At 44.1% G+C, this 12,679-nt stretch overlaps 1 protein-coding gene across 5 annotated transcripts in view; it reads left to right on the forward strand.

Annotated features, from left to right (window-relative positions):
• The window catches only part of TAMM41 (TAM41 mitochondrial translocator assembly and maintenance homolog), a 110,694-nt gene that overhangs the window by 12,917 nt on the left and 85,098 nt on the right, over nt 1-12,679 (forward strand). For all 5 annotated transcript variants that reach the window (XR_014016956.1, XM_081247427.1, XM_081247428.1 and 2 more), the window contains exon 4: nt 448-598. Coding sequence is in view for 4 of the 5 variants with exons in the window: in XM_081247427.1 (XP_081103553.1) it covers nt 448-598 (151 nt within the window). In the remaining variant the exon portion in view is untranslated. The remainder of the gene's footprint in view (nt 1-447; nt 599-12,679) is intronic.

Consider the following 12,679-nt stretch of genomic DNA (forward strand, 5'->3'; position numbering starts at 1 on the left):
CTTTCCTATGTTACGAGTTCTCTGATTTGGGCTTAAAACAGGAGACTCCTGGGGCCTCCCTGGTGGCGCAGTGGTTGAGAGTCCGCCTGCCGATGCAGGGGATACGGGTTCGTGCCCCGGTCTGGGAGGATCCCATATGCCGCGGAGCGGCTGGGCCCGTGAGCCATGGCCGCTGGGCCTGCGCATCCGGAGCCTGTGCTCCGCAACGGGAGAGGCCACAACAGTGAGAGGCCCGCATACCGCAAAAAGAAAAAAAAAAAAAAAAAAAAAAAAACAGGAGACTCCGGAATTGCTTATTAGAATAATAAATATTTCATGTCAACTGGCCTAATACTCAAAGATCTTCAGGGCTAAGTGTTTAGGACAGTTCCAGTGTATGTATAAACACATAGATTGGGCAATACTCCACTTCTGGAATTTTTCTTCTGAATGTTCTGCTTTTTCCAGGTGAAAATCGTAGCAATGAATGAGAATGTCGCTCTCAGGTCAGCCCTGGATAAAAATCTGAAGAGTGCTGTGACCACTGCTTTCCTCATGCTCCCCGAAAGCTTTTCTGAGGAAGACCTGTTTATAGAGATTGCCAGACTCTCATATTCAGGTCAGTAGGTTTCATGCCTGTACTTTCTACAGGAAGGAGATTCGCTGTTGGAAGACTGTGCAGGCCAGACACCCCGCCCCTTGCCCTGCACTGGAGCTGCAGCAGCCAAGGCTCGAATCCCACCACCTCTTTGAAGGTCGCTGCAGGAGTTCTTTGATTTCCCTCCTTGCCCCCAGGGTCTCTTCCTTTCCACATCTCTACATAGGGTAATCTTTTTGTTGTTGTTATTGTTCAATTTTATTTTGAAACAATTTCAAAGGTACAGAGAAGTTTCAGTAATGATCCAGAAAACTGCCATGTGCCCTGTCCCCAGAAATGTTTCGCCACACTTGTTTTATCATTCTGTATCCGTGATTTTCAAAAGCTAGTGAGCAGCTGAATCCTCTGGAGGGCTTGTTAGAACAGACAAGACGGCTGATTTGGGGGGTCTGGGATGAGGCCCAAGAATCTGTGTGTCTAGCAAGGTCCTGGTGATGCTGGTGCTCCTCCAGGGATCCCACGTTGAGAACCACTGCTCCCTCTGTATGTGTAAATACTCCATATTATATACATATTTCTGAACTATTAGAGAGTAGGTCACAGATATCACGTCCCCTTTAGGCCAGATATTTCAGTACTTGTTTCCTAAGAACAAGGACATTCTCTTACATAACCACAGTACAGTCACCAAATTCAGGAAATTTAACATCAATACAGCACTTCCGTCAAATTGATGTTCCTTATTCCAGAGGTTGTCGGTTGTCCCAATAATGTCCTTTATACTATTTTTTTCCTTCAAGTACATGATTCAGTCAAGGATCATATATTGTACTTAGATGCCATGTCTCTTTTATCTTTTAATTTGTAATGTTTCCTCAGCCTTTCTTTATCTTGCATGACATTCACATATTTGAAGTCTACAGACCAGTGATGTTGGTGCCCTGACAAGCAGCGTTTTCTCCTTTCTAAGCAAACTCTGGGGAGACATTTGAAGGTGAGGCATATACGCTGCTTCTTACCAAACTTGCCCTCCTAGTGTGAGTTTCCACTGACGGTCCTTGCTTGAGCCAGTCTTTACTCTGATGGGCACAAAGTGGAGACTTGCCCACTCCGTCTTTCCTCACATTAAGGAAAGCTTGCCCTCCTTCCCCATTCATCTCTTTATTTATCTAAATTTTAACTTCCTTTCCCCTTAAACCAGTTGTGCTCCTCAGAGATGTCAGGGCACAGGGGAGGCTGAGGGCGGATCCCGACCCCTCACCACACCCCACTGATCTTTTTAATGTGTTAAGGGTCCGTGTAAAACTCTGTTTACAAAAAAGTAGCCTGCTACTTAAAAAATTGTTTGAAAACCACTATCTTAAATAAATATCCTCTTTCCCAACTTTTAAGTGTGAGTCAAAGAACTCTATACTCAAAAAATTGCAAAGGCAGTTGACTCATTTTCTGAATCCCTGTACAGATAAGATTTCATGGAAACGCAATGCTGAAAGAGATCTGAAAGGTCTTGTTCTTCAGTCTTTTTCCCAAAATGTGTGTGCTGTGACCACAGCTGTCATTGCAACACGGCCGAGAAAGGAGGTGACATAACCTTGGTCTTGGTTGCTTCCAGCTTCTCATGGCAAAGGCAGGGGAGCAGGCGTGGCGTGGCTGCCTCCAGGATGAACACGTGGGGAGGGCCTCTGGGTACCTCCCTCCCCACGCTCCCCTGTGAGACAGGGGGGACCAGAAGCCTTTTGTCGACTTTGTGGGAGAAGATGCAGAGCCGTTCTCTGCTCTGCCCACGTTGTCAAGATCAGCATAGTGTTAGGTGGATTCCAGTTCTCTGTAAAGTCAGAACAGTGACTAAAGACATTTATCGGATCTTATCACTGCTCCCACCTATTTGCAGACTTCAAGTCGGCACTCAGGCTGCTCTCAGTCTTGAGCTGAGTTTTGGTCTGCCTCCTGGAAGGACTGTGTCTTATGCTCCTCGCTTCTCCTGTTGTTCAGTAAACACTTGCTGATTCATAGCAGTATCATCCTCTGTGTCGCTTCTTCTATAATATTTATTAAGGGCTGCTGTATAGAGACGCTGTTCCAGACACAGATAAGGAGGTCAGTAAGTAGGCAGATAGATATGTAGGTAGGTGGATGGATCATTTATTCCTTTATTCCATTACTGAATCCTCGTACTACAGCCCTGTTTGTTCAACAAATGTGTGTTGTGTGTCTTCCCTGTGGCACACACTGTGCTAGGCCTGGGTGCACACTAGCAAGCGTGACGCGAGTGAAACTCCTCGTGGAGTTTCTGGTCTTTTAGGGAGAAGCAGACAGTAAAGAAGCAATAAGGCAGTTTGAGATCGCGCTAAGTGCTGTGAAGAGAAGAAAATATATCAGGCTGAGGGTAAGGCTGTCTCACAGTGGGTAGTCCAGGAAGGCACTCTGAGTGGTGACACGGAGCGTAGGTGGAAATAGTGACAAGGAGCTGGCCCTGGGCTGTTGGGGGAAGAGCTGGCAGAGGAAGCGGGCTGCTCCCCACGGCCGGGTCTCGCACCTCGCCGTGTCTGACTCCAGCCCCTCAGCCTCCGGTCACTTCCAATTCTCATCTTGCCGCTTCCTGTTGTTTGTGATTGCTTAACCCAGATTTGGATCTGAGAATTTGGCCATGTAGCCTACGTTACTCATTTCAAAGAGGTTGGCTTCTTTTTCCCGCAAAACTTAGGACACAATACTTGCCAATCCTCTCCAGAGGGACTAATTCCAACACTGTGTAGTCCCTACCTTAGAATGAGACATTTTCCAAAAAGTCTTCTGTAAGCCAGTTGTTTAGACTGGGGATATATTTTCCCATTGAAACAACATTGTATATGATGGTTGTTCCTAAGCCAGGACACAGTATAATTAATGGTTACCTAGCCCTTAATATGATGGAACTATACTAGGAGAGTGCACATGGGGAAGGATCTAGGCCCTGCAGGCAGGTGTCCTTCATAGGTATGAGACTTGCCCCAGGCGATGTGTTGAAAGGCAAGCTTTTCTACCTGCCTTTCTTAGGCTTCTGAGAACCCAGTCTCCCTGAATTGATCAGATTCTATCCCTTGGGCAAACTACCTAAACCTCCCAAGCCCTCAGAATATTCCAGACTTCAAATTACCCACCAAACTATTTTTATTTCCAACTTAGACATTTATTTTCCACCTGGTTCCAGTTGAGAGAGAGAATATGTTGTCCCTCACCTGTGAAATTCAACATTTCTCCCAGGCGTGGTCAGGAGGGACACAGAGAAAACAGTGTCTCCGTGTTATTGGACACGTTCCTGCCAGTAATTACTGGCAGAGGCAAGATCTGTCAGTATTGCTAGTAGTAATAATAACCCCTATATTTTATGCAGTATTTAAGGATCACTTTAACTGCCCTGGGGTCAGTATTTATGGCATTATTGTTATAAATGATGGTGAGAAAGGAGTAGGTGGATGATGAGAGCCTGCAAAATTGGGGAGTAGAAAGCTTTCTAATCCTTCAGGTATTCCTTTATTTATTTATTTATTTATTTATTTAAGTAAACAGAAAAAGAAAACCAAATGAACTTTAAAGGGCCACCTTGAACATTCTTATGGAAGTACAAACTATTAAAATGACTAATTTTAGGTAATGATCCTGGTTTAATATTTATCAAGTGAATCAGTGTACCATAACATATGAAGAACTAAAGCTACAGTTTCTGCTGTAAAGAACTGCACATTAATAAACGTATACAGTCATAGTGAGTCAGTGGTAGATTTAAAAAACAGCCCATGTGGAAAAGGCAGGGGAGTGTGAAAAGCATGGATTGTTTAGGGAAGAAGGAGCAGATTGACGAGACTCAGGTCCATGGCTATGGCAGGAGAAAGTTGCATTTTTTATTGTGTCCCAGGAATGACTCTGAATACTTTTGATCTAATAACTAGCTTAATCCTCACCACAACCCTTTGATTGGGTGCTCTATTATTGTCGCCATTTAACAGGTGAGAAAACCAAGGCCCAAATCTGTCTCAGGTCAGTTGTTTGGTAGACTAGTAGGTGGTGGAGCTGAAATCTTAGCCCACACTCTTAACCATTTAAATTCACTGCCTCTCTGGTATTTTGGAGAAGAGGTTAGGCCGGGGTTGTACAGGGCATTGAATACAAAGTGAAGAGGTGGGAATTTGACAAGCAATACACAAGTAAGAGCCACAGAAGTTTTCAAGCATTGCAAGTTGGTCCAAGATTTGTTGTTTTGGAAAGATAATTTTGCCAGCGGTGTGCAGGAGGGAAAGAGACTAAAAACAGGAAAGTTTTTTCATTCAGCATATAATTAGGGGAGTCTTCTCTGCCTGACGCCCTTGTAAGCTCTGGGGATGAAGGAAATAAACAAGGCAGGCACAGTCCCTGCCCTCGTGGGGCTTTCTTTGTAGGTAAAAAATCAGACAGCAAACACGTGGCAGCACAGAATAGGGGAGGAAGGAGAACGTTACTTTAGTGTAACCAGGGAAGGCCTCTCCCAAGGTGAAATTGGAACTGAGCACCAGCATCCGAGGACCCGTGAGCAGAGCCCGGTGAGAGGTGACCAGGCAGAGAGGAGTCTGTGGGGAGGATAGTTAGGACCGAGTCTGTGTCGGTTGCCCTATATCTTTGGCCTCCGGAACTCTGCTGTGGCTCATGGCAGGCATCTGTGCATGTGTGTTGGGTGGATGGACAGAGCCCAGCAAGTCCGGATGGTGATGAAGCCTCGAACTAGGGCAGTGCCTCAGAGATGTGAACAGTTTCACGTGAAAATAATCAAGGTCAAACCCTTAACTGCTTCAATTAAGTATTCTATTGATATTTAGTACTTTGCTTTTTTTTTTCTAAGTCATAATATTACTTCATGGAAGGGAGCATTAGTAAAGTGTTAAAAACCCAGTCAGACTCCTGGGTTCACGTCTTAGCTATAACCTTAATTAACTTTCTGCCTCCTTGTGACTCAGTTTTTCTCTCTCTAAAAAAGGTTTTTATAGGGATTAAATTAAATCATACATGTAAAGTGCTTAGCCCAGTGCCTGGCATGTAGTAAATGCTCAATAAATGTTAGCCCTTATTATTCTGGATACATGTTTGCTTGTATTAACACAGACACTTAGAAAGGGCAAGACTACAGTCAGACGTGAGTTTGAACACCAGCCTTGTGGAGGTGCTGGAACCTTTCTGAGCCTGTTTTCTTCTTTGTAAAACAGAAATAACTATCTGATAAAAAGGTTTCAATGAGATAATATTTATAAAAGCCCCCAGCTTCATACCTCATTGATGGTTGGGGCTCAGAAAATGACTGCTATTATTATTTATTACTATTATTGTGTACTATTGCTAGCTATAGAGGTTTTCCTCAGGCTGAGACACCTTTATTCTCTCGATCATTCAGTGATTGGTGGGCACTCAGGCTATCTCCGTCCATCATTGTTTTATTTATGACACTGCTGTGAATCACTTTGGCCAAATTACTTTGGTATGGAAGGGGGCAGAGTTGGAAGTTGTCTAACTTCCTTGGACACATTCTCCAAATTGGACTTATGTTGTCAGTTATAATAATCATAAAACTTGTTACATGTTGACAAGTAATGCCTGTTGAAGTTAGCAGAGTACTTAAATCAGGTGGATTCACTTGGCCCTTTACAGTTCTTAAGAAACAAAAAACACCTTCAAGCACTGTCAGTAAGAGAGAGAATGGGTTTGTTTAGTTGCCATATTGTCTGAACGCAGTCTCAGCTACTTCTAGGAATAAGACAAAGCAGTGAGGAAGTACCAGTTGAGTGATTCTTGGAGAAAAAAATGAGAAATGGGTGCCCGAACTCTAAAAGTGTGAGTAAACATCCCCATTTCTGGATCCTGGTCAAAGGCAGTAAAGAAACATTTTCTCTGGGGTGAGAGTGTTAAGATTTATTCCATGACAGTCACACCATCTGTGACCTTGCAAGCAGTGTCATTGAATGACTTGCATTTTGGGGATTGACTCTTTCAGTAATTTGGAAGCATATTTTTCCAGGCTTGGCAAGCTTGAGCTTTTGCTGAAGCCTCACTTGGACCTCTTTTTACTCAGTTACTTGCTAATTTCTGAGCATGCAGCACACCTGAAGGGATATTAATCACCAGTCATATCTAACGTTTCTGGATTACTTACTGCGTATCAGGTATTATTCTAAGTGCTTTACATGTATTAACTCATTTAATCCTGGACACCTGTAAACTGACAACTACTGCTGCTTCCATTTTATATTTGAGGATACCGAAACCCAGAGAAGTAAGTAGCTTGTCCTGGGTCATGTAGCTTCTAGTCCTGAGCTTGGATTAGAACACAGGCACTCTGGTTCTAGAACCCTTGCTCTTAGCCCGTCACTGTTCTACAAAGTGTCTGTGAGGCATGTGTCATTCCTGATTTACACCTGGGACACTCTTCCCCCAGGGCCCCTTGTGTCTCGCTCCCCATTTCTGGCCAGCTTTTTCAGCTTGTGTTTTCTTCGGTGCACTTTCCATCATCTGAAGTACTGTTTTTTTTTTGTTTTTTTTTTTTTTTGCTGTACGCGGGCCTCTCACTGCTGTGGCCTCTCCCGTTGCGGAGCACAGGCTCCGGACACACAGGCTCCACGGCCATGGCTCGCGGGCCCAGCCGCTGCGCGGCATGTGGGATCTTCCGGGATAGGGGCACGAACCCGTGTCCCCTGCATCGGCAGGCGGACTCTCAACCACTGCGCCACCAGGGAAGCCCTGAAGTACTGTTTATTTGTTGGGATTCTTGTCTCTGGCCTTTGTTCTACCACTAGGATGCTGAGGGTAGATGTTTTTGCCTTGCTTTGCTCACTGTCCTCCAGTGCTTACAGTGGTACCTGACATGTACTGGGTGCTCAGTAAATACTTGATGAATGAATGGGTGGATGGTTGTGACATTGGTTCCTTCCTGAACCAGTATCGTAAATCTGATTCCTCCCTGTCCCTCCCTACACCTCTCCGTTATGTGTTCTCTAAAGGAAGAGAAAATTTTATTTATTGATTGATTGATTTTAAATAAATTTGTTTATTTATTTATTTTTGGCTGCGTTGGGTCTTTGTCATTGGGTCTTTGTTGCTGCGCGCAGGCTTTCTCTAGTTGCGGCGAGCGGGGGCTACTCTTCATTGCGGTGCATGGGCTTCTCATTGCGGTGGCTTCTCTTGTTGTGGAGCACAGGCTCTGGGTGCCCGGGCTTCGCTAGCTGTGGCACGCAGGCTTCAGCAGTTGTGGCTCACAGGCTATAGAATGCAGGCTCAATAGTTGTGACGCATGGGCTTAGTTGCTCCGTGGCACATGGGATCTTCCCCAACCAGGGCTCGAACCCATGTCCCCTGCTTTGGCAGGTGGATTCTTAACCATTGTGCCACCAGGGAAGTCCCCCAAAATTTATATATGATTCAAATTTATATCACCGAGTACATCAGCTATTTATTCTTATCTCATTCTCTTCTACGTGCAGTGATGGTATGTTTTCTGCAGCCATGGAGGTATTTTGGGGATGTATTTCGAATGATGTGTTAGGCTGCCTCCTAGAAATACTGCCTTAGTCATCTTTTTTAAAATAAGAATTATTTTGTCCACATGCAAAAGAATGAAGTTGGACCCCCTAACATACACCCTACACAAAATTAACTCAAAATGAATCATGGATGTAAGAGCTAAAACTGTAAGACTTTTAGAAGAGTCACTTTGGGTTAGGCAGTGGTTTCGTAGTACACACCAAAAGCACAAGCGACAAAAGAAATAGATAAATGGGACTATATAAAAATTAAACTTCTGTGCTGCAAACAAAACTGTCAAGAAAGTGAAAAGGCAACCAACAAAATGGGAGAAAATACTTACAAATCATGTGTCTGATAAGGGACTAGTATCCAGAATGTATGAAGAATTCTTAGACTGCAGTAAAAAGATGAATAACCTAATACAGAAATGGGCAAAGGACATTTTTTCAAAGAACGTATACAAATAGCAAAGAAGCACATGAAAAGATGTTCAGCATCATTCGTAATTAGGGAAATGTCAAAATCACAGAGATTCTGTTTCACGCCGACTACAATGGCTATAATCAAAACGACAGATGAGAACAGGTGTTGACGAGATTGTGGAGAAACTGAAGCCCTCATACGTTGCTGATAGCATGTAAAATGGTACAGCCGCTTTGGAAAAACAGTTTCACAGTCCCTCAAAATATTAAACTTAGAGTAACTATATGACCCAACAGTTATACTCCTGGGTATCTACCCAAGAGAAATGAAAACATATATCCAGACGAAAAGTCATACACAAATGTTCATAGCAGCGTTATTCATAAAAAATGGCCCCAAAGTAAAAACAACCCAAATGCCCATCAACTGAGAGATGGATAAATAAAATGTGGTACATCCATCCAGTGGAATATTATTTAGTCGTAAACAGGAATAAGTACTGATAAGTGCTACAACATGATAAACTTTGAAAACGTTATGCTAATCAAAAGAGACCATATGTTGTGCAATTCCACTTATATAAAATGTCCAGGGTAGGCAAATCTATAGAGACAGAAAGCAGATTAGTCTTTGCCTGGGGCTGGGGGTGGACGGGTGGAGGGAGAGTGACTGTTAAGGGTACAGGGTTTCTTTTAGGGAGGCTGAAATGGTCTAAAATTAGGTAGTTGCATAGCCCTGTAAATAAGCATGGAATTATGTACTTGACATAGATGAATTGTATGGTATGTGAATTACATCTGAAAAAAACCCACAACTGTCTAAAATGAGCATTACGCTGCCGTGTCCACTTCCAGCTTGGGCTCCTGTTCCTGAACACTTTCACTTGGGAGTCCCACGTTGTAACCTGCACTGAAATGCTCTGTTTTCTTGTCACTTGCCGCCTGGGCGGAGCCTGTATCTTTGTATCCCCAGAGTCCAGCATGGCTCCTGGCACCTAGAAACCACCCAGGTGTTTATTGAGCTGAGATGACAGTGGTAGTGCGGTTAGTCTAAGAGGGGAAGGTTACCCAGCCAGTATCTTAAAAACTCAGGGCCTCCTGCACCCTCTATCCTTGCCCTTCCCATATACACGTCATCACAACAATATCTGCTTCACTATTTACAAAGCATTTTCTAATACCTTAGTCATTTGAACCTAAAAGCAGTTTTGCGAGGTTAGTATGACTATTACAGACATTTTGCAGAGAAGGAAACTGATTCAGAAAGGTTAAGCAACTCAACCGCAGCCGCCCTGCGACATTGCCAGACTTGAGAGCGGGGGCCTTTGCACTCACATCCCTACCTTTGTAATAACGTCCCTGACCGCTGCAGACATGCTGGAATCATAGAGCAGGCCAGCTACAGATGCGTTACAAGCCTCTGAGTTTGTCTTATTTCAGGTCAAGGAGAGGTTACCCTTTGGGTTACCCATTGAATTAGACTGGCAGTTCTCTGGCTTGAGCAGTTAAGAGTTAAACCCACCAGTAGAGGCATAAAATAAAAGTCAGCAGTCAGTTTTTCTCAATCCCTGTATTTTGTTGTAAACATATATTTGCAGGTAAGAAAAATTGATTCTTATGATCAGATGCTGGTTCATGCTGTGCTCACGATATTATTCATTTTGTTCTGAAGCAGCAGGTAGTAAGCCCATTTGCTTGCTGTTCCCCATGGCTGAGCCGGTTCTGCTGCACAGCAGTTGGAGAAATTCAGTTCAGCAGACATTTATTGATGTGCCTTCCTGTGCCAGGCAGTGCGTGAGGAGCTGGCGGTTCAGGGACGAGTAAGCTTCAGTCCGCGTTCTCAGAAAGTCCAGAGGATTTTCCAGCTCCTTTCATCGTGGCATGCAGTTGTTCTTTGGGGAGGATTTGGATTTGTATACCCTTACATTTTGGTAACGTACAGTCCCTCTCTCAGAAAGTCACTATCTAAAATATAAGAACTTTTTGTTTGTGGAATGTACAGGGGAGAAGAAGTGGCACAAATATTTAGAACTCAACAGTGATGCAATTTGATCTTTCACTTCTGAGCCAGCCTGTTAGATTCAGAGTTTGATGACATTTCACCCCTTCAGAGATTAATAGAAAACATTTATAGGCTCTGAATAAAAGCGTAAGGGTTTACCCAATTGAAAGTTAACCCAGCTGCGTCTCCATTCACATTTGCTGAGATAGCATGTCTGTGCATCTGTGAATTTATTTTAAAATGCTAGAAGTAGTGTGCCAACATTACAGAAGTGAGGGAAATGGAGGAAAATTACAAAGTGAAGTAAAGCTAGTACCTAAGACATCACTGCCCTGATACTAAGAGGTGGCTGGGCCTTGGGCAAGCTGTCTTTGCAACTCCATCTCCTCATCATTGAAATTGAGAATAATCAGTACCTTCATTTTTTAAAAAAATTATTTATTTATTAATTTTTGGCTGTGTTGAGTCTTAGTTGCTGCGCACAGGCTTTCTCTGGTTGCGGCGAGCGGGGACTACTCTTCATTGCGGTGCACAGGCTTCTCATCTCTGTGGCTTCTCTCGTTGTGGAGCATGGGCTCTAGGCTCGTGGGCTTCAGTAGTTGTGGCACGTGGGCTCAGTAGTTGTGGCTCATGGCCTCTAGAGCGCAGGCTCAGTAGTTGTGGCCCACGGGCTTAGCTGCTTCGAGGCATGTGGGTTCTTCCCAGACCAGGGCTCGAATACGTATCCCCGGCTCTGATAGGCAGATGCTTAACCACTGCGCCACCCGGGAAGTCCCAATCAGTACCTTCTTTACGAGGCTTTGCCAGCCCTGAACGAGACAACCAGTGTGAAGCACAGGCCATTAAAAAGCCCGCAATAAATGTGTATCTTAATAGAGCAAACATAACCATTTTACAATAGTCCTTTTGTCTTGTTTTTCCTGTTTTTTTACAGTTGTTTCCTTCTTGTACTTTTGTATCCTGGTTTCTTAGCTGTACGTTATTACATGGTCATTTTCCATCTCACAGTGTGTTGTGCCTGTAATTTTTAGTGGTTGCACCCTGCTCCGTGGTAGGTGTGGGTGCACCGTTCCCCTGTCGTGGGGCATTTGGTTGCTGCCAGGATTGATTTCAGTGTTATAAATAGTGCTTCAGTGAACAGTTGTGTGTGTGGAATGTATTCAGTTGCTTCTTGGGAAACCTCAGGCGGGTTCCATCATCCCTGTGTCTCTGTTGCCTTTGTGCTAGATCGGGATAGGGCAGCATCCACCTGAGAGGACAGGTGCGTGGACAAATGAGGTAATATGACAAAGCAAATGCTCAGCGAACTGTGCCTCCTAACCTCTGTTTGGGTTTGTTGCTTGGGGCTTCCTCTCCAGAGATGAGGTTTCATCATTCACGGCTTCCAGAAGTATGTTAGCAGTTTATAAAGTCAAAAGCATTATGTGAAAGAACCACTTTCTCTACACCCTCACTAGCAGTCGTCCCAGGGTTTAACTATGTAACTCTCTTCCCTTTAAAATAATAGTGAAAAAAACAGTCCCGTCTGTATTTGAGCAGCTTGTTAGGACAGGACTCACTTGAGCTCACTGCTCTAACCAGTCCCGACTTCATCTCACAAAGGTCGGGTTCCAGAGGCTGTTTGTAAGTCTTTTTCCAAAGCTTACAGTCCCCACATGCTTTCTTCCAAATTGTAGTGTAAGTTGGTCCTTTGAAGCTTAAAAATCCAGTGTATTTTATTCCTTACTGAAGTACATACTTACTATTGGATATCTTTTTATTTTTCCAAACAGACCAACAGTTTGCTCTAGAAGATCTGCTGTGGCTGGTCATAATTTTGATGATTCCCTTCCCTGCTCCCAAGAAAAGAAATCGGTGAGGGTAACCACATGTCCTGCTTTGCCCAGTTAATACTTGTCCTGATGACTTTGCATTGCCCACTTCACCCTCAAAAGTGACCTAGTTCGGATGATAAGTTACATTGTCACCCTCCCCCCAGGGGATTCCTCAGCAGCTGAGGTATCTGCCTGCTCTTTCCACCTCACTCCTCCCCCAGACTTCTTTCTATCTGCCCAGCAAAGGCTTCAGCCACATGGCTCTCTCCAGGCTTCCCCAGAGGGTCCTCACGTGTGCCCAGCCTCTTCTGAGTTAACGTTAGCCCAATAGGCGTTCACACAA

The sequence above is a fragment of the Mesoplodon bidens genome (genome assembly GCF_964165515.1).
Source record: "Mesoplodon bidens genome assembly, chromosome: 10".
Lineage (NCBI taxonomy): Eukaryota > Metazoa > Chordata > Mammalia > Artiodactyla > Ziphiidae > Mesoplodon > Mesoplodon bidens.